The sequence below is a fragment of the Quercus robur genome, chromosome 11 (assembly GCF_932294415.1).
Source record: "Quercus robur chromosome 11, dhQueRobu3.1, whole genome shotgun sequence".
Taxonomy (NCBI): Eukaryota; Viridiplantae; Streptophyta; class Magnoliopsida; order Fagales; family Fagaceae; genus Quercus; species Quercus robur.
The window spans coordinates 14,377,594-14,396,540 of record NC_065544.1 but is presented as its reverse complement, the minus strand read 5'-3'; the positions used below and the strand labels follow the sequence as shown (position 1 = coordinate 14,396,540).

Below are 18,947 nucleotides of genomic sequence, written 5' to 3'. Positions count from 1 at the left end.
AACAAACACAATTTTCTTCAAAATTTTCACACTTCATAAGCATCAAATATCAGTATAGTGTTTCCAACATTAGTAGGCTACACCCCTTGCAAGGCTCCAATTTCCATTAGAAATGCTACTCCTCTCTTACTTCAACCCACCAGAGATTGGAGAGCTACAAATCATGATATTTGTTTTGTTTAATGCAGCTCTCTGTCTGATGTTAATCCAAGTGTTTAACTCATTTACTAGTTTATGAATGAACCCATATACTATTTGGAGTTTATCACCAGTATGTCCCAAAACCAACTATGTTCCTCTACTTCTATGGTTTCCAAATTACACAATTTAAAGAGAGTGGTAGCCCAGAATTCTTGCTCACTATTTCTTTTCTCTCTATAGACCATAACTCACGCCCTGAACACGATTAAGGACTAAAATGAGGTGTTGAGGTGTTAAAGCAATCAAAGAACAAATAGTTAAAAGTTGTAATTTTGAAGGAAAGCTTGGACAGTTGGGCCCATCCCTGATTTCACAACCCCAACCAATATAAGAGGGCAAGAATGAAGCTTGACAAAAAGGTTGGGCTTAGGCTCAAAGAGTTTGTTGCTATATACAATGGAGGCCTGACCTTGAATATGGCCTCTGGGCCAAACTTCATCATTTGCTGGCCCATATGAACTTTTTATGATTTTTTAAATAAGGGCAGTTTAGATTCTGATTCTTCTAGTAAAGGAAGCTACAAAACTCATGACATAGCCCAAAATTTTAATGATTTTTTATTTGTAGAAAATACTTAAAAAAAAAAGAGGTATTTTATTTTATTTTTAGGACAATTAAAATAAGTTCAAAAAACTCATTTTTGGAATTGCCAAACGCACTGGCTACCAACCTAGCTAACATCTTTTTTCTTTTTCTTTTTTTAATTACCTAAATTTATTGAAAATAGAAGAGAACAAAGCCCAACTACTCATTTGTCCACACACAAATACTCATAACCGATTACTATATATTATAATAAATATTAGGGGTATGAAACTAGATGAATGATTTTTGGTTAAGATGCATGCATGAATGTGGAACACAGTATTGGAAGGACAAGATAAGGAACGAAAAATAGTGATGATTTGGCATGACTTTGAGAATTTATTCATCGAGTTTGATGACCATGCAACACAATTCTTTTGATAATAATATAAATTGCATGCGCTTATGATTAATAAATCTTTCTTGCTGGAGATTTTTTATCTATGTTTTGTAAAACAAGGAAGTGATTCATGTACCCAATACCTCTCTCTCCCCTTTGGCTTTTGCTTCAAAGTGAATTGAATCCAAGTTATTTCATTAATTCACTGTCATAGAGTAATAATCTCAGATGTCTTACTCATTCACAAGACAAGCACAACAAACAATAATAACTAAAAAAAAATGGCTCTACAAAGTAGATACTTGAGAGGAGTTTAATTTAGATGCTAATGTTTTTTTTTTTTTTTTTTGCTTGAGAGATGCAAAAGTTTAAACTAAGCAACAATGAGCAAAACCATTAAAAAAATATGCATGATCTTGGACTTATGTTGGTTGGTAATTTGGTATCTATATTCATTAGGAAGCATTTCATTCAAATTCTGATTCAGCAATGTCTCATAGATTATTAAGACCATTGGCATGTTAATAGAAAGATTAAAGAACTAAAAATTATTGAATTGTTTACAAGGTTTCAAAACTGATTGCTAATTTAATGGCAAGAAAGAGGCAATTTTGTTGGTTTCTATAAAGTAATTGATCCATTATTTATTCTTAACAATAAAAAATTTATATTGTTTATGGTGTTATACCATTGATGCATATGGCCTTGTCCTATGAATGACAGGATATACTTTCACATGCTTAGAAATCTCTCTCTCTCTCTCTCTCTCTCTCTCTCATTATAAAATTCCTAGGTTCCTACCTACATGTCCCAACTTAGCATGTCCATAAATCTTTAGGTTTGGAGAATATGTTGACAGTGGCACATGACTTCGCAGTCAAAATGTTGACCTATTACAATTAATTATTTAGGTTTTAAATAACATAAACCAAAAAAAAAAAAAAATCTAAATAAAAATACTAAAAATAAACAAATTATTGGCTCCCTTCACATGCAATTGCATAAAATGTAACCATACCTGAATCACATCTCCGAATTGAAAATTGTGAACTCAATTAATATTCCCTTCTCATCTCATGCATGAAAATTGGTTTCGCTTTGATTATGTAAAATGAATAATGAAAAAAAACATTATTTTTCAACAACATAACCATAAAAAGATAATTATTTAAGCCGAATTTTCAAGTAACACCATGAAAAAGTAATCAAATGGTTCTGGTTGCAGTTGCATGTTAACACGTAGAGCTTGTAGATATTTTCTTAAAGTTACCTATTTAGAAAAATTTTGGTTTCAAACATGTATGAAACCTTGAACTCCTATCACTAATAGGAAGATGACATGTGTCTCGTTATGTGCGGTGCATACATAACTTACTTACTTAGTTGGGTTAAGTGAATCATGTACATTGCACATAACAATGATAAATACCATTTTCCTACTGATGGTTGGAGTCAAACTTTAGCTGATTCCATAACAAATTTGATTGTATTTTAGATTTTAAACTTTATGATCTATTATGCGCAATTTTGTGGCTTTCATTTGTATAGGGCTTGTGGAGTGATCATAGTGCAAAAATTGGACTTATGCTTAAGGGTATTTTGCTCATACAAACTTCAAGGCAAGATTTGAAGAAGATACTAAGTTCAAGGTTAAAATTTTGTTAGACAGTTTGTTTGCCTCTTCTTCATACGCACTTCTTAGAACAGCAAATACTTTTGATATAAAGTTCTCTAATGTCTTGTTATTAGAATAATGATTAAATAATTAAATTTATTATTTTCAAGCAGCCTACACTTGCAGAACAACCAATAATTTATCACTAACGTGGTGCAATGCTAATAAATCAATGAACATATATAGCACAATGTTTTAGTGGTTGATATTCATGCAAACTTACAATTCCAGCATTCTACGCTTTTGGTTTTATGGGTATTTTTTGTTATTTAATTTTTTCTTGTTGAAACTGAAATATTATTATATTTAAAATGGATATACAATGAGAATATAGACAGAGAGGCAGAGTCTAACATTTTCCACAATTTCTCATTCAACAAGATAAAGAAATAAAAAAACCCAGGAGTCAATATTAAAAAGGAATATATATAACGGTTAGTCCATAGTTTAGAATATGGTATTTATTACATGATTTATTATAGTAACCCCTAAGTTTATGGTGTAATTTCTTTGAGAGACGAGACAGCACCTATATATATGATATATCCTAATGTAGGTCTATTAGTCCTATGCCCTATTACTCTCCCCTATAGTGGTCGGTTGGCTTGGAATGTGGACTCCATAGAAAACAATGGTGAATTCTCTTTCTCCTTGAAACTATATACTATATATTAATTCTAGCCCACAGCCTTGAAACCATGTAGACCATATGGAATATAATACCATTTTCATTTCTTTTACATGCTAGGAAAGAGCACGTTCTATCACTTCTATGCACATGTTAGAGAGAGACCGAGAGAGAGAGAGAGAGAGAGAGAGAGAGAGAGAGAGAGAGAAAGCTTAGAAGTAAACAAATATTTTTCTCGAAACCCAAATTGGAATAAGGTAGCTAGAATTAAAAGAATATATAAAGCAGCTAGTCAAGGCAATTTTTTTAAATTAACTTTTAAATGTTATTGTTCTTGACTATCATTTTGACCAGTTAAAGTAGAACAAAAATCCGTCATACAAGAAAACAAGCAAATTCTCACCTATCTCTTTTCAAGATCATGCATGATGTAACAACGACAATCATACCTTCTAGGAAAATGTGTATGTTAAAAGAGAACTGTTGTACCATATGCAATACTGTTCTTCAAAGCATTTTTGTCTCCCCCCCCCCCCCCCCTCCCTTTTTTTTTTCCTTCCCTAGTTAACAACCCCAAATGTCAATTTATCTTCCCTTTTAAGTATTTTTTATAAATGTGTTCAAAGCATTTAAGTAGAAGTATGGAACAACTATAATGCCTCATGGCGTGTGTCAACATGGTTTTCCTTTTCCTTTTGTTTTGAACGAGTGAGTTGAGCCAAAATTATTTGTACTACTACTAAGTACTAACAAGGATGTTAATTGTTATTGACATATAGGTCAAATGTCATATTTTGGTGCTTTTAACAGAAATGTATATCATCTAAATCCCCCAACTTTAAAAAAAAAATTTATAAAAGAAAAAATCAAAGATGTTAGTTTTTTTTTTTTTCCTTTACGTGTGAATAGCTATAGCTGCTGGGATTCTAAAAGCTTCCAATATATTTGCAAGTTACTCAAATGCTAACCAACACATAGTATTTTTTTCCGTACTCCATATCTATATCTCTTACACATATACAGGAACAGAAATTGATTAAAACAGCAACCTTTATCTTACTATAAAATGAAATGTTTCATTGGTATGATAAAAGAAAACAGATTCCTATATACACCGTCAATGGTAAATATTAACTAATTTAAAATACTCCATATTTTAATTGTAATTAGAAACGTTAATGAGTTTCAAAACATATTTTAAAAAATGTGTGACAAGGGGCAATCCATGCATAAAATATAGCAAAAAAACAGCATCCAACTAATTTTTATATTGATGCATTATATTTTCCAGTACGAAATTTATATATCTTGACTGTCAGCGGGTTAACCTAAACTAAACTGTCAAAACCATTAATTCAAAAACACATATAATTAAATTAATCAATCTGACAAACAACTTAAAAAAGAAAAAAAGAAGAAGAAGAACTTGAACTTTATAAGGCTCCAATGTAGATTTTTCATCAGGACACTGGATTTGATGTTTGATCACAACTCTTATAATGACATGTCAGGGTTCTGAGAGAGCTGAGTATTACACAAAAATATACAAATAGGTAAAAGCCCTAAAGTAATAGTAGTAGTAGTACATTTTGAAAAATGAAGATTCTAACTTTTCAGTCAAAAAAAAAAAAAGGGGGAAAAAGAAGAGAGAAAAGATTTCATGTCCACAAGTGAATGTCTTTTATAGTTTTATACATTTTGAGTCGCTGACACAGATCAGAGATCACTGCCTAGCCTTGGCTAGCTTCAACCATGTGCTTTTATCTCCCTCACTGCTCTCTTTCTCTTTCTCTGTTTTTCTTATATATGTCCTAGTTCTGGCCACCACGTGATGCCCCTTCAGTAGTGACTAGACCCACCTTGCAAGTTTGATGTATATCTCCCTCACTCATTGACCTATTCCAAACTATCTATATATTGTCTCTGGTAAGTATTTTTACTATCTTCTTCGAACACTACAAAAGCACAAAGTTTGAATTCTAGTTTCATGGATTCTCTCTAGCTATATTAAACAAGAACAGAAAAACAAGAAAAGAAAGAAAAGAAAACAGATGCATGGATCCTCACCAACTACAAAAAGGAAATTGTGCATGGATCCTCTCGTGACTCAAAAAGGTGTGAATAACCTAATTCAGATTCACCATCAATAAATCTAAAAAAAAAAAAAATTTACACCATTTTGAGTGTAGGTTGTTATTAGTGTATAATAAAAGTGATGTTTGTAGTAATTCCAGTAAAAATGATGTTGTACTAAACACAATTTGTGATCTCCGAAAATTGTGAAATGTGGTGTTTTTATTATTGTTCTAAATATTAATTAGTTGTAACTATTTATCCTATCTATCCACCTTACACTGCAAATTATTTAAATAGTTTGGGATGATTAGTTTCCCATTAATAATAATTTTGATACTAATTTGGATTGCATGATATATATTATAAATTAGTCCCAAATTAGTTTATAATACACCTAATACATGATTCATATACTCAAATAAATAGTTAAATACTTGAAGAGGTTTAGATACCATCATTCGTAAAAAATAAATAAAATAAATGATTCATAGTAAGGTGATAGCTTTTACTAACCTTTTTTTTTTTTTTAATAAAAAAATCTATTAGATATGGATTATGGTGAATGAAGTTAAATTTTCTTTCAATTACTTCATAAGGATTTCACCAAGTCCTGTAGGCTTTGAATTATAAATATCAACGGTTGATAAGGTAAAGGCATAAAGCTTATAAAGTGTTTCACCTTTTTAAGTGTTGAGATTCTTCAATTTTTGGATTGTTGTAATTAACCATATATATATTCTTCACTTGCAAGTTGCAAGTGGTTTCAGTTTGACTGATTCAAACTATTGATCAATACTCAATAGTGAATGGTTGAGATTATCTAAGTCAGGCATAAAATTTATAAATTTCTTTGGTAAAAAGTTTAATTAACTATTTCTTAAATTTAAAAAATAAATGTTAATTGACTATTAGGTAATTATGCTATGTAATCTAAAGACAATTCTTTGCTTAATGGAAAAAGTTGTGATTCATTCATTCATAAGGGAACTTACATCATGTTGACGTCAAAAATAAGTTTAGCAGAAAAGAAGAATAAATGATAAAGTGGGGGAAGAGAGAATACTGATGAAATTAAAGAGAACAATTATTTTACCTTCGTTGAATTAATTTTTTAGAAAAAAAAAATTTTGGAAAGAGAAGCAAATATCCTCGTAAAATAATATCTTTAATCTTTTTTTATTTTTTGAATCATATATTTAATCTATTGATGATAATAAAATGAGGGAAGAGTTTGTTAATACATTATTAAAATATTAAAAAATTATTAATAATGCAAATTCCAAAAATACCATTAAATAAAATATATTCTCTATCTATATTTTTTAATATGAGATGATTATTTTTTTTTAAAAGAGTTGAATTTAATTTTCCAAAATTTATCATGAAAATTGGCAAACAAAGTGTATATATTTTGGCCACAGAGAAGATTTTAAAGGATAACGACCTTGATATGTCGGAGTGGGACCCATGTAATAAATCCACATAATTACTTGAAATTTATTTCCTTGTACCCTGACAGTAATAGATACAGAGAGTACTGGGATGTGGGATGCCATTGCAGTCAATTTCATCTTATTCCTTTATTATGGCTAAACATTGACAATCATGGCCTTGCTTTTACAATGGAATGTCAGTGCAATTCCGTCTCATAATTCACAATTATGGTAAAAAAAAAATCAAGTTGGAAAATGATCCCGCTTAATATAATAAGGGTCTGATTAATGTATGTCATATTGATAATTTATTTTTAAAAAATTTTTTATTAAAAATTGAAAAAAATTGAAAAAACTATAAAAAAAAAAAAAGTTAATTGCTTTTTCATATATAGTTTATTAATATATACCCTAAAGATATACGTTAGTAAAATCCTAATAATTGTTGATGGCCATTTTGGAAGCCAAAGTGGAAAGGAAAAGTCCAGCAACATGGACAAAAAAGAGTTAGCAAATGGACAGAAAACCCATTAAGCTCAGACGGCAGGAATAATGGATCACAGGCCCATGAGATAAACAAATAGGCCTTGAGGGGGTAAATTGGCCTTGAGGGGGTAAATGGGCTTAAAGGAGTCCGGAAAGAGAGAAAAAGCAAACTATGGGCAGTATATGATGTGGAAAAGTGAAAATGGACCACGGCAGACCCAAAGTAATGAAAGCAAAGAAAGTAAGGGGTTGATTGCAAGCCCATGAACCCCAAGGATGAGGGATAATGTAATTGGGCCGGAGAAGCACGAAGAACTCAGTAAAAGCCCATGAGAATGCAAAGTTAAGAAAATGGCCGAGGAAGCCCAAGGAAAGTAAATGGGCCTAGGTCGCCCAAGGGAAAACAAATAGGACACGGGAGTTTGTAGCAAGAATGATAAAGTGGTATGGCAGAAGATTGTATTAGGAAAAAGGGTGGGCTGAAGAAAAACAAAGCTCACCGTCAAGCAAGGCCCAGCCCCTAAGTGGGGCAAGCCATAAAGGAAATGGGAACCAGAAAATAGTCAAAAACAAACGGCAAACTATGCAAGCCAACCATGGCAAATGCATGAGCAGCAAACAGATTTTGGACATACATGGAAGAGAGGCACGCGCAAGATCCAGACCTCACCAGCCTGTACCCAACCAATACAGGACACGGTGAGGTCATGAGTCAAAGGTAAGAGGGCATGGTTTGGCTGTGGGGAGAGGGGAAAAACCTATTTTGAGGTTCCTGCTCGGGCTCTTTTGGGGGAAGTATCCTGCTAGGATGAGATACTACCCAAAAGAAGTAAAGCTGAGTTGGAACCACTAGATGCATGCCATGAGGGATAGAGAGAGAGAAGGCACCCACACCATAACAGGAAAGGGTGCCACGGCAGACAAACAAACAAAATAGTTCTCTTTTGTCTAGCGATGAGGAGTGGCACACAGACGGACCAGTGGTGGTCAGCAAGTACACCCAAACCAGACAAAGGTGGTTAAGGGCCAAAATAGTAAAATTCGGTCACGGTAGGCACTATAAAGAGGCCCTTGCCGTGTACAGGAAGAAGGATGACACAAGCACCACGGTATTAGAAATTTGAAAACCAGGAAATAGAAAACAAGTATTAAGAAAAAGAAGTAGAATGAAAAAAGATAAGATAGGGGAATATTAGAAGAGAAGGAAAGAAAAAGATAGAGAGTTAGAGTAGTAGGCATGCACCAATAGGTTGATTCCCTCTCTCCCTCTCAAAGTCCTGCTCTCTGCCAGAAACAAAGAGTTCTCTTGTGTACCAACCATTCAAGTCTACTTCCCTCAAAGTGATTAATTTCCACGGCAGGATCTGCTTAAGAGATTATTCACTTTGAGAAGATGCGTTCTTCCCTCTCTGGTTTTGGTCCTGCGGATCAGATTTAATATGATTTCTTTCCTCTTTTAATTAACCCATATACTACCCACTTGTTTTCCTTATTTTTCTTATAAAAATAATTGTTGTTAAACTGTGATTATCTTTTCTTAAGTAGGGATTATCTATTTACTTCAATAAATAAGTCAAAGTACTTTCTTTTATCTTATTGTAGGGACACGATTATTTAACGGCCCAAGAATGACGTTGGGCTCGCACATGAAAGATCCCTCACAATATGATTTGTAGAGAGTGGGCTTAAAAGACTGGCCTTTGATCACGAGGCGATGATCCGGACTTGATTTTAGGGGAACTCATGTAAAAAAGGGGTTCAGCCTGGATATCCAAGCCCTACAGTTTCGTAGCCTGAGGGATTGGACTCCTCGGACTTGGTCCGAGGAGCATTAAGGTCTTCCCCCGGCTACCCGGCGGTGGGTTTTTTTGTGGTGTGCATATATCATTAAGGTGTTTTCACCCCTGGAGTCTTTCTCCTGGAGGTGGGATGGGAGGCTCTACTTTTTTGGCCCCTCCTCCCCTTCCTTCTGGCTTTCGTTTCCTTTTATACTCGTATTCCTCCCTCCCTTTAGGGTCCACGTGTGAGCTTTTTCTTCGGGCAAAAGACTTGTCCTATCCGCCCATACCTCCAGTGGCTGGGAGTAGACGTAAAGGTTAAATAGCTTGGTCAAGAATAGGGGCTTGTCAGGCACAGAGTTCTCTCTTACAGTATGAGTAGTATTTTCACTTATCCTATCCGTGCATTAAACTCTTCCTTGACAATAGGTCTCCTCAGATCAGGCCTTGGGCCTTGATATAGGGCGGGCCTGGGCCATGAATTTTCTGGCCCACAATAGCCCCTCAAAATCCAGCTGCCCGACTTTTAGTTGGGGAGGAGGGTTTTGGTGACTTTGGGCCCACATCATGACTCGTTCAAATTCTGCATGGGAGACGTGCCAAGTCAAGAGTCATCCCTTCGTTCGCGAGTACCCTGAAGTTTCAGCAGTCGAAGCACGTCTTCCCGAGGATCTTGAGATCCTACGGTTGTGGATGGTGTGGGAAATTGAGCCGGAGCTGTCTTGTCTGCAGTGCGTCTTGGAAATCTGCTCAAATTAAGCTATATGGCCCCTCCTTACCCTTTATATAAGTAGGACAAGTGATTGTTCTCCTGGCACATAAACCCTTCCGCTCACTTCAGAATCATCACCCTTTGTCCATATCCAGTTCCCTCCTCCGGTGTCATCTTCCTTTTGTGCCGTATGTTCGAGGCTTGGGCGGAGATGGAGGAACTTCACCCTTCACAAAGACACCAGACCCTTCCGAAACGCAAAGTGATGTGGCCTGGGCAGGGGAGGCACAGATTTAAGGTGTCTTCCCGCTTATACATGGTGGGGACGGTACTATCCCCTCTTTTAGTCAAAATCCGAAGCAGGTTCTGGTCACGCCAGATTTTTGGTGTGTCAGAAGAAAGATTTTCCGCCATCAGCGCCGTCTGCCTTGTCGTAGGCAAATTTTGGTGTAGACTCCTCAACTTCCGGTTCCCGGCACCTTCTCTTCAACGGTGTGGGCCTTAAGTTGGGCTCCCTGCACCTTTTCTTCGGCTGCGCTAGCCTAAAGCTAGGCGCTCTCTGCACCTTTTCTTCAACGGTGCAGGTCCCATGCTGGGTTCTTTTGCTGCCTAAGTTATGGGCATATAAAAGTATTGAGGAAGAACAAAGTCTTGAAGCAGCAGCCAACCTCTCATCTGTACTACCTCCTCGGCTTTATCTTATTCTCTTGTATCTTTCTTTTCGATTATGTACTTAGCTTTAATATAAGCTGATTCCAGCTTTTCATTGTAAGCTGTACTATTTCTTTGTTTTAATAAAAGTGAAATTTATTTATTTGTTTTGAATATTTTTCTTTTTTGCAATATTACTTTGTGAGTGGGTGTGCTCCATGTGTGTTTTTCTTCAATGATACTTAGAGCAGGAAAACTTTAAAACAGAATTCAACTAATTTTTAATTTACCGACATTACCAGGTATAATAACGATAATTCACAGTAACTTAAATTTGGGAAACTAACCGAGATAACAGCTGAATATCATGTAATAAGTGTGAGGAAACCATCCGAGAACGATAAATTCTAAATAATTCATCTGAGGGGGTAACCGAGCAGTAAGGGACTCCGGTTGTGTTTTTGGTAACATATTGCTCCATATCGTATCAATCCCTTTGGTATTGAGGATCCAAGAGCAGACTTGAGAATCCATGCAGTTTAGGAATTAACCCAATTGTTAATGGAGAGTTCTCCTCGAAGGGGTTCTAAGGTCCATGCAAGGTAGTTTTTTCTTTGGAGTAGTTGGTTTCCCCATAAGCTTGAGTCCGAGGACCATGCAAGGCCTTGGTTCTGTCCAAAACTTGGGTTTTTTCTTTTGTGTACTTAGTTTCCCCATAGGCTTGAGTCCAAGGACCATGCAAGGCCTTGGTTCTGTCCAAAACTTGTGTTTTTTCTTTTGTGTACTTGGTTTCCCCATTGGCTTGAGTCCGAGGACCATGCAAGGCCTTGGTTCTGTCCAAAACTTGTGTTTTTTCTTTTGTGTACTTGGTTTCCCCATAGGCTTGAGTCCGAGGACCATGCAAGGCCTTGGTTCTGTCCAAAACTTGTGTTTTTTTTTTTTTCTTTTGCGTACTTGGTTTCCCCATAGGCTTGAGTCCGAAGACCATGCAAGGCCTTGGTTCTGTCCAAAACTTGGGTTTTTTCTTTGTACTTGGTTTCCCCATAGGCTTGAGTCCGAGGACCATGCAAGGCCTTGGTTCTGTCCAAAACTTGTGTTTTTTCTTTTGTGTACTTGGTTTCCCCATTGGCTTGAGTCCGAGGACCATGCAAGGCCTTGGTTCTGTCCAAAACTTGTGTTTTTTCTTTGTACTTGGTTTCCCCATAGGCTTGAGTCCGAGGACCATGCAAGGCCTTGGTTCTGTCCAAAACTTGTGTTTTTTCTTTTGTGTACTTGGTTTCCCCATAGGCTTGAGTCCGAGGACCATGCAAGGCCTTGGTTCTGTCAAAAACTTGTGTTTTTTCTTTGTGTACTTGGTTTCCCCATAGGCTTGAGTCCGATGACCATGCAAGGCCTTGGTTCTGTCCAAAACTTTTTTGAGTACTTTTTTGTACTTATTTGCTTTTTTCACAGGTCAGCCCCTTGACCATGGTGGGGAGAGTTGGCTTGAGGTTGGAAGCCCCTAGAGCTGCCCGTGCCGTTGGCGCTGCAGGACGTAGCCCCTGGCATAAGTTTATGTCGGAACAACAACTGCATGTCACCGGAGATGGGGGAAAACCCGCGAATCTCTGCTTGCTAGAGAGTTGACTCAAACGCCACCTGTGCCAACGCGCAAGCCTCCCCACAGACGGCGCCAATTGTAGGGACACGATTATTTAACGGCCCAAGAATGACGTTGGGCTCGCATATGAAAGATCCCTCACAATATGATTTGTAGAGAGTGGGCTTAAAAGGCTGGCCTTTGATCACGGGGCGATGATCCAGACCTGATTTTAGGGGAACTCATGTAAAAAAGGGGTTCAGCCTGGATATCCAAGCCCTACAGCTTCGTAGCCTGAGGGATTAGACTCCTCGGACTTGGTCCGAGGAGCATTAAGGTCTTCCCCCGACTACCCGACGGTGGGTTTTTTTGTGGTGTGCATATATCATTAAGGTGTTTTCACCCCTGGAGTCTTTCTCCTGGAGGTGGGATGGGAGGCTCTACTTTTTTGGCCCCTCCTCCCCTTCCTTCTGGCTTTCGTTTCCTTTTATACTAGTATTCCTCCCTCCCTTTAGGGTCCACGTGTGAGCTTTTTCTTCGGGCAGAAGACTTGTCCTATCCGCCCATACCTCCAGTGGCTGGGAGTAGACGTAAAGGTTGAATAGCTTGGTCAAGAATAGGGGCTTGTCAAGCACAGAGTTCTCTCTTACAGTATGAGTAGTCTTTTCACTTATCCTATCCGTGCATTAAACTCTTCCTTGACAATAGGTCTCCTCAGATCAGGCCTTGGGCCTTGATATAGGGCGGGCCTGGGCCATGAATTTTCTGGCCCACACTTATAATTATCATATCTGCCTACCGCAACTCATCTGAAACAGTTCTGCCCGCCGTAAGCGTGCTCCTGGCAGACGAGGCATAGTTTGTGCACAAGTCAGACCAAATTGAGTTGCAGTTGAACCGGTCTCAACTCCCTTACTCGTAATATTTGGGCCCAGTACCGTAGGAGGCAGCTCAGTCCGATTTAACCAAAAAGGCCCACTACAATAATAATAAAATGTTTAGTAGTTGATAAAAAAAATGATAAAAATATTTACATCCATAACATTATTTTCCTCTAGAAAAAAAAAATAATGCCATTAATATTTTGAACCATTTTAAATTCTTAGCTTTCTTTAATTAAACTTGCTTTTTGGATTTCAGTTAGTTTAATAAGTAAAAAATTTTATTGTCAAATTATAAGCCTGGATCAAATTCCATCTGCCCAAAATAAATTGGTGTCTTTACTTGGTGATTAAAAGCAATTATCATGGAGATAGAGGTAAAGCCATGTTGGGGTTTCCATATTTCAAAAAAAGAAAAAGAAAAAAGAATGGATATATTTTTAAATTTATATCTCAAATATAAGAGTTGTCCCTCCCAAAAATAAGGGTTGCCCCTTAAAAAAAAAAATGAAAAGGTTTGATTAACCTGAAGGTTCTAAAATATATAGTTGTCCCAATGAATCCCTAAAAAATACAATGTTAATTTTAAACAAAAACAGACTTTCCTTTTTTTAATACGGAAAAATTCAATAGAGGTTTTTTTTTTTTTTTTTTTTCCTATCTCATTTACAAAGTTAGTTCTTTTTTCAGTCCAAATTATAGAGTTTTTAATCAATAAATAAATAAAATTATTTCGATCTTTTAACTTTGAAGCCTCAGTGGCTTGAGGATTTGACTGGGTCTATTTATATTATATTTTATTTGCTTTGATTTATGAACAATAAGTTAGATTTATAGTTGAATAATATATGCAATTGTAGAAATATTTTTTCTTTGGAACTAAAGCATTTTTTGTTTTCCTGTTAAGTTTTCAATTGTTTAATTTTAAATGTTTGATTTAGAGTCCAAAAGGTTAAATTCATTATAATTCTTAAATATAGCTAAACATGGAGTTTTATTATTAGAAATGATAGTAATTGAAAAAAAAATTAAGAATTACAATGAATTGTTGAATTTTTTTTTTTACATACCTATAGAAACTTGCAAATGTTAATTCTAGAGATAATGTATTTTGTTAGAATTAATTTATAATAACCTATCTTACATTCTTACTAGTGTTCATTCTCTTCCAAATATAAAAGTATCAATCACTACTTCATACATTAGCATCCCTTTTAAGTGAGGATTATTTTTGTTTTAACTAGGATTTAATAAATTCAGAAGAAAAAGAAAACTAGGTTTTAAGAAACTCATCACAGTCAAATAAATATATATATATATATATATATATATTTTACTTTTGCTTGATAAAATTAATATTTAAAGTACTAGTACTATTTTAACAAGAATTTCTTGTTGATACTTTCTTGAAATGGTGTATGAGGGTTGGCATTTGGCAGTGACTAATGAATATGACCAAAGCAGAAACTACCAATGCTGTAAAAAAGAAGTATAGGGCCCGTTTGGTAAGGTCATTTGAAAACTCTTTTGTGTGATTTAAATGCTTTTTTTTTTCTTTTACTTTTTTTAGAATGAAGCATACTTATTTTATTAATCAAATAAGGCTGAATCAGCCTAGACAATATGGTGTATGTCTGGTGGTACATCTTCCATCCAGACAGTTAAATTAGGCTTATTAATTGCCCATCTAGCCAATGCATGAGCAACAGTATTCCCTTCACGGCATACATGAGAAAAACTGGCATGATGAAAAGAATTAGACAAAATTTTAATGTCCTGTAGCAAGTGACCATGTAAGGCTAGAGAAGGACTTGGGTCTTAGAGTTCCCTGCAAATAGATTCTGAGTCTCCCTCAATGACGACGTTGATGATACCAATTTCTAGTGCAAATTCCACGACTCTCCTTGCTACTAGTGCTTCGACCTGAGCCACCGTTGTTGGGAGTGGTAGTTATTGCGACAGTAACACCATAATTGCTCCTTCGTCATTTCTGATAACGACGCTAACTCCGACTTTCTCTTGCTAGGAAAAGGTAGCATCATCATAGTTCACTTTGTAGGTCCCACGGTCCGATGGCTTCCATTTGGTGTGATTCTTGTGCTGCAGCTTTCCTACAACGGGATGAAGGAGCTGGAACTCTGTTTTTCGGTCTTTGGACAGAGTATGTATCTGATCCAAAGGGCAAGCTGTTTCCTTGAAACAAATCTTGTTTCGACGATTCCACACAGTCCAGCTCATAGAAGCCAAGAGAGCAGCGTCTAACTTCTTTGTAAAGGCTCGCTTGAAAATCTCCTTGACGCCACTGCCTTTAATCTCCGTGACCCATCTCCATTAGGGGTCCATATTCCACATAACCTGCACATCAGAAGAAAAGAAAAGGGCATGTGAGCAATCTTCTTCTCCCGCTTTGCAGGTTTCACATTGACCATCTTGTGTAATCTTCTTGCGACACAGATTCTTCTTGACAGGCAGTGTTTCTTTGCTAGCTCTCCATACAAAATTTTTAATCTTGCTAGGGACCTCCATACCCCATACTTTCTTCCAAAAGGCTGTATCTTGAACTGAACTCTGAGATTGCTCCGAATTCTCATTTAAAAATCGGTAACCCAATTTTACTAAGTAGTTGCTCGAGGGAGTGAACGGCCAAATCAGTTTGTCCAATTGGTTTGTAGAACTCAGAGGAATGTTCTTGATAATCTCTGCTTCCTGCACAGTGAACACATGATCAATAATTTCAATCCTCCGTCTTCTAGTCATTGGATTTATTAGAACTTCCACACACGAATTTTCATGTCCAAACAGAACTGGAGTTGATATTTTGGCTGAGGATTTTGATGGCAGTGAACTATCTCCCCATATCCTTATCTGCTTCCCATCTCCCACCCTCTAAAGTGCCCCTTTTTAAAATAACTTCCTAGCCTTTTAGAATACTTTTCCACGCATATGAAGCCGAGGATGAGTCCTTTGCATCTAGGATAGTACCTCTAGGAAAAAATCTGGCCTTAAACACTCTATAGAACAAAGAGTTGTCATCGTGGAGTAATCTCCAAGCTAACTTAGCAAGCATCGTCTCGTTAAACATTGTTAGGTCTTTAAAACTCATTCCCCCTTGATCTTTGTGTTGACACATGTCCTCCCACTTCACCCAGTGTACTTTCCTCCCATCTCCTCTTTGTCTCCACCAAAATTTCCTAATGAGGGTCTTAATTTCATGACATAAAGTGATGGGGAGTTTAAAACAACTCATCGTGTAGGTAGGTATTGCCTGGATGACTAATTTGATTAGAACTTCCCTTCCGACTTGAGGCAAAAGCTTGCCTTCCTAACCCTGTAACCTTCTCCAAACCTTTTGCTTCAATTGGTCAAAGCTTGCTCTTTTATTCCTACCCACCATGGTTGGCAAACCCAAATATTCTTCATATTGCTTCAACTCGGTTACTCCAAGGGCTCCCATAATCTGCCTTTGCATGTCACCTGAGGTAGATTTGCTGAAGAAGAGAGCTGTTTTGTCTCTATTCAACTTCTGCCCCGACACCTTCTCATAAGAAGATAGAATATCCATCACCTTTTGACAATCATGAATGGTAGCTCTGCAAAACAAGAGGCTATCGTCTGCAAAAAAAAGGGGGGCGGGTTAGTTTAGGGCCATTGCGACAAATAGAAACTCCCTGAATGTCACCTCTTTTAGCTGCTTTTTGGATCATCCGGTGTAGACCCTTCGAGCATAGCAAGAATAGATAGGGTGATAGAGGATCACCTTGACATATACCACGACTCGGTTTTATTTCTCCAAAAGGTTCCCCATTGATCAACAGAAAATAAGTAACTGAGGTAATACACTCCATGACTAAAGCCACCCACCGGTCATTAAAGCCCATTTGTGTCATCACCACTTTCAAGAAAGACCACTCAACCCGGTTATAGGCCTTACTCATATCGAGTTTGAGAGCCATGAACGCCGAATTACCAGAATTGTGATTCTTCATATAGTGTAGTGTTTCACAAGCAACTCGGATATTATCTGTAATAAGACAACCTTTTAGGAAGGCACTTTGATGTTCTGAGATAATATTCGGAAGCACTCTCTTCAATCTATTTGCAAGAACTTTTGAAAAAAATTTGTACAACACATTACAGAGGCTAATGGGTTTGAACTTAGTAACATTCTCTGGATTTTTTGTCTTAGGAATCAAAGTGATGAATGTATGATTTAGAGACTTTGGTAGAGAACCTGAATTTAAAAAACACAATATATCTTGAATTACATCACCTCTTACCAACTCCCAAAAATTATGGTAAAACAGTGGAGGCATCCCGTCCAACCCAGGCGCTTTGAGTGGCACCATCTGCTTCAAGGCCAATTCAACTTCCCAAGCATGAAATTCACCAATCAAACACTCATTCATATCCTCTGTGACAATCTGTGGAATGGAATCCAAGTTTGCCACCGAAGCTACTGGGTTGGAGGATGAAAATAATTGTTGATAGTAAGCAAGGAAAATGGCCGAAATTTGGTCTGGTTTGGTACACCAGATATTTGCTTGATCTTTAATCCCAATAATGAGATTCCTACGCCGCCTCTGTGTTGCTTAACAATGGAAAAAGCGGGTGTTTCAGTCTCCGTCTTTTAGGTACATGGTACGTGACCTTTGACGCCACATTCTTTCTTCTTTGTCCATAAGGGAATTAATCTCCTTTTTTAGCTCTACAAGTCTGACCAAATTCCCTCCCTGAAGTGCCATGTTCTCTACCCGTATAAGTTCCTTTCTTTTTTTCTCCAACTCTCTCCTAACGTTGCCGAAACAGTTTCAGCTTCATCTTGTTAGTGCTTTTTTGCAGTTTTCAACTTTCCGAATCACCCTTGTGTTCCCTTCCTCGTCGTATCTAGCCTGCCAAACTCCCTCCATAGCTTCTCCACAACCCTTGTCGCCTAACCACATTTGTTCAAATCTAAACACTCTTTTCCTCATTAAACAATCCAATTCCGACTGCTCTATCCACAGACACTTATGATCAGAAGTTGTGCTGTCCACATGGTGAACCCGAGTACCATGATATTTCACAAACCATTCGTAGGAGACCACCGCTCTGTCTAGCCTTTCCTATATTGAAACCCCATTGCTGTAATGTTTACTCCAAGTAAAGGGAGGGCCCTTGAAGCCTATGTCCATAAACTCGCATTCATCTAGCACGTCACAGAACAATTGCATCTGTCCATGCGGTCTTACTCACCCTCCAAGCTTCTCTGATTGCTTAACAATCTCGTTGAAGTCCCCGGTGCACAGCCAAGGTAACAAGTTTAGTTGGTGTAAACAACGAAGATGGTCCCATGACTCATGCCATTTATGTGTCTCAGGCTCACTGTAGAAGCCTATAAACCGCCAAACTGCCTTTGAGTTTTTATTGATGACCATATCAATATGGTTCAAAGAAGAGGAAACTACATCAACTAAAATGTCATTCTTCCAGTAAACCACTAAACCTCCACCTTTGTTTATCCTCTGAACAAAAAACTTCTTGTCAAAACGAATCCGATCTTTCACATACTCTAGCCTTGCTTTGTTTGCCAATGTTTTGGCTAAGAACACGACTGCGGGAGCTTTTGCCTGCACCACATCCGCAAGCTCTTGAACTGTTAGTTGGTTCCCAAGCCCCCTGTAGTTCCAAACAATGCAACTCATTGCATTTGGCGGGGCTAAGAAACAGCCTCCGCCATTATCTGAAAGTTTTCTTTATTCTCGTGTGAAACCAGAATTTTCTTGCATGGTAACTTACTAAGATCAACAACCATATCAATGGGATGCTTCGAACCAACAGAATCTTCTTGGGTGGGTGTTGTGCCAACAGAATCACGTACAAGACGCTTCCATTTTGTCTGGTGGGTTCTCTACGTGTATGGGAGCATGGGAAAAATTTGTCACG

General features: G+C 37.1%; 1 protein-coding gene across 1 annotated transcript; it reads right to left on the bottom strand.

Moving 5' to 3' along the window:
• Nucleotides 1–15,356: 15,356 nt before the first annotated feature.
• On the bottom strand, nt 15,357–18,706 carry LOC126704741 (uncharacterized). Its single transcript, XM_050403756.1, has 4 exons — nt 18,258–18,706; nt 16,887–17,117; nt 16,372–16,615; nt 15,357–15,731 (listed from the first exon to the last, which is right to left on the bottom strand). Exons 1-4 carry the CDS (start codon nt 18,704–18,706, stop codon nt 15,357–15,359), a joined length of 1,299 nt encoding a protein of 432 aa, XP_050259713.1.
• Nucleotides 18,707–18,947: the final 241 nt, after the last annotated feature.

Excerpts from the sequence above, each read along its gene's own strand:
- LOC126704741 (XM_050403756.1), bottom strand. The coding sequence starts at position 18,706 with ATGAGTTGCATTGTTTGGAACTACAGGGGGCTTGGGAACCAACTAACA. Across the intron at positions 17,118-18,257 it reads CAATCAGAGAAGCTTGGAGG|ATTGAAGAGAGTGCTTCCGA; the intron begins GTGAGTAAGACC and ends TCTTGCAAATAG. Across the intron at positions 15,732-16,371 it reads TTGACCAATTGAAGCAAAAG|GAAGCAGAGATTATCAAGAA; the intron begins GTTTGGAGAAGG and ends TTCACTGTGCAG.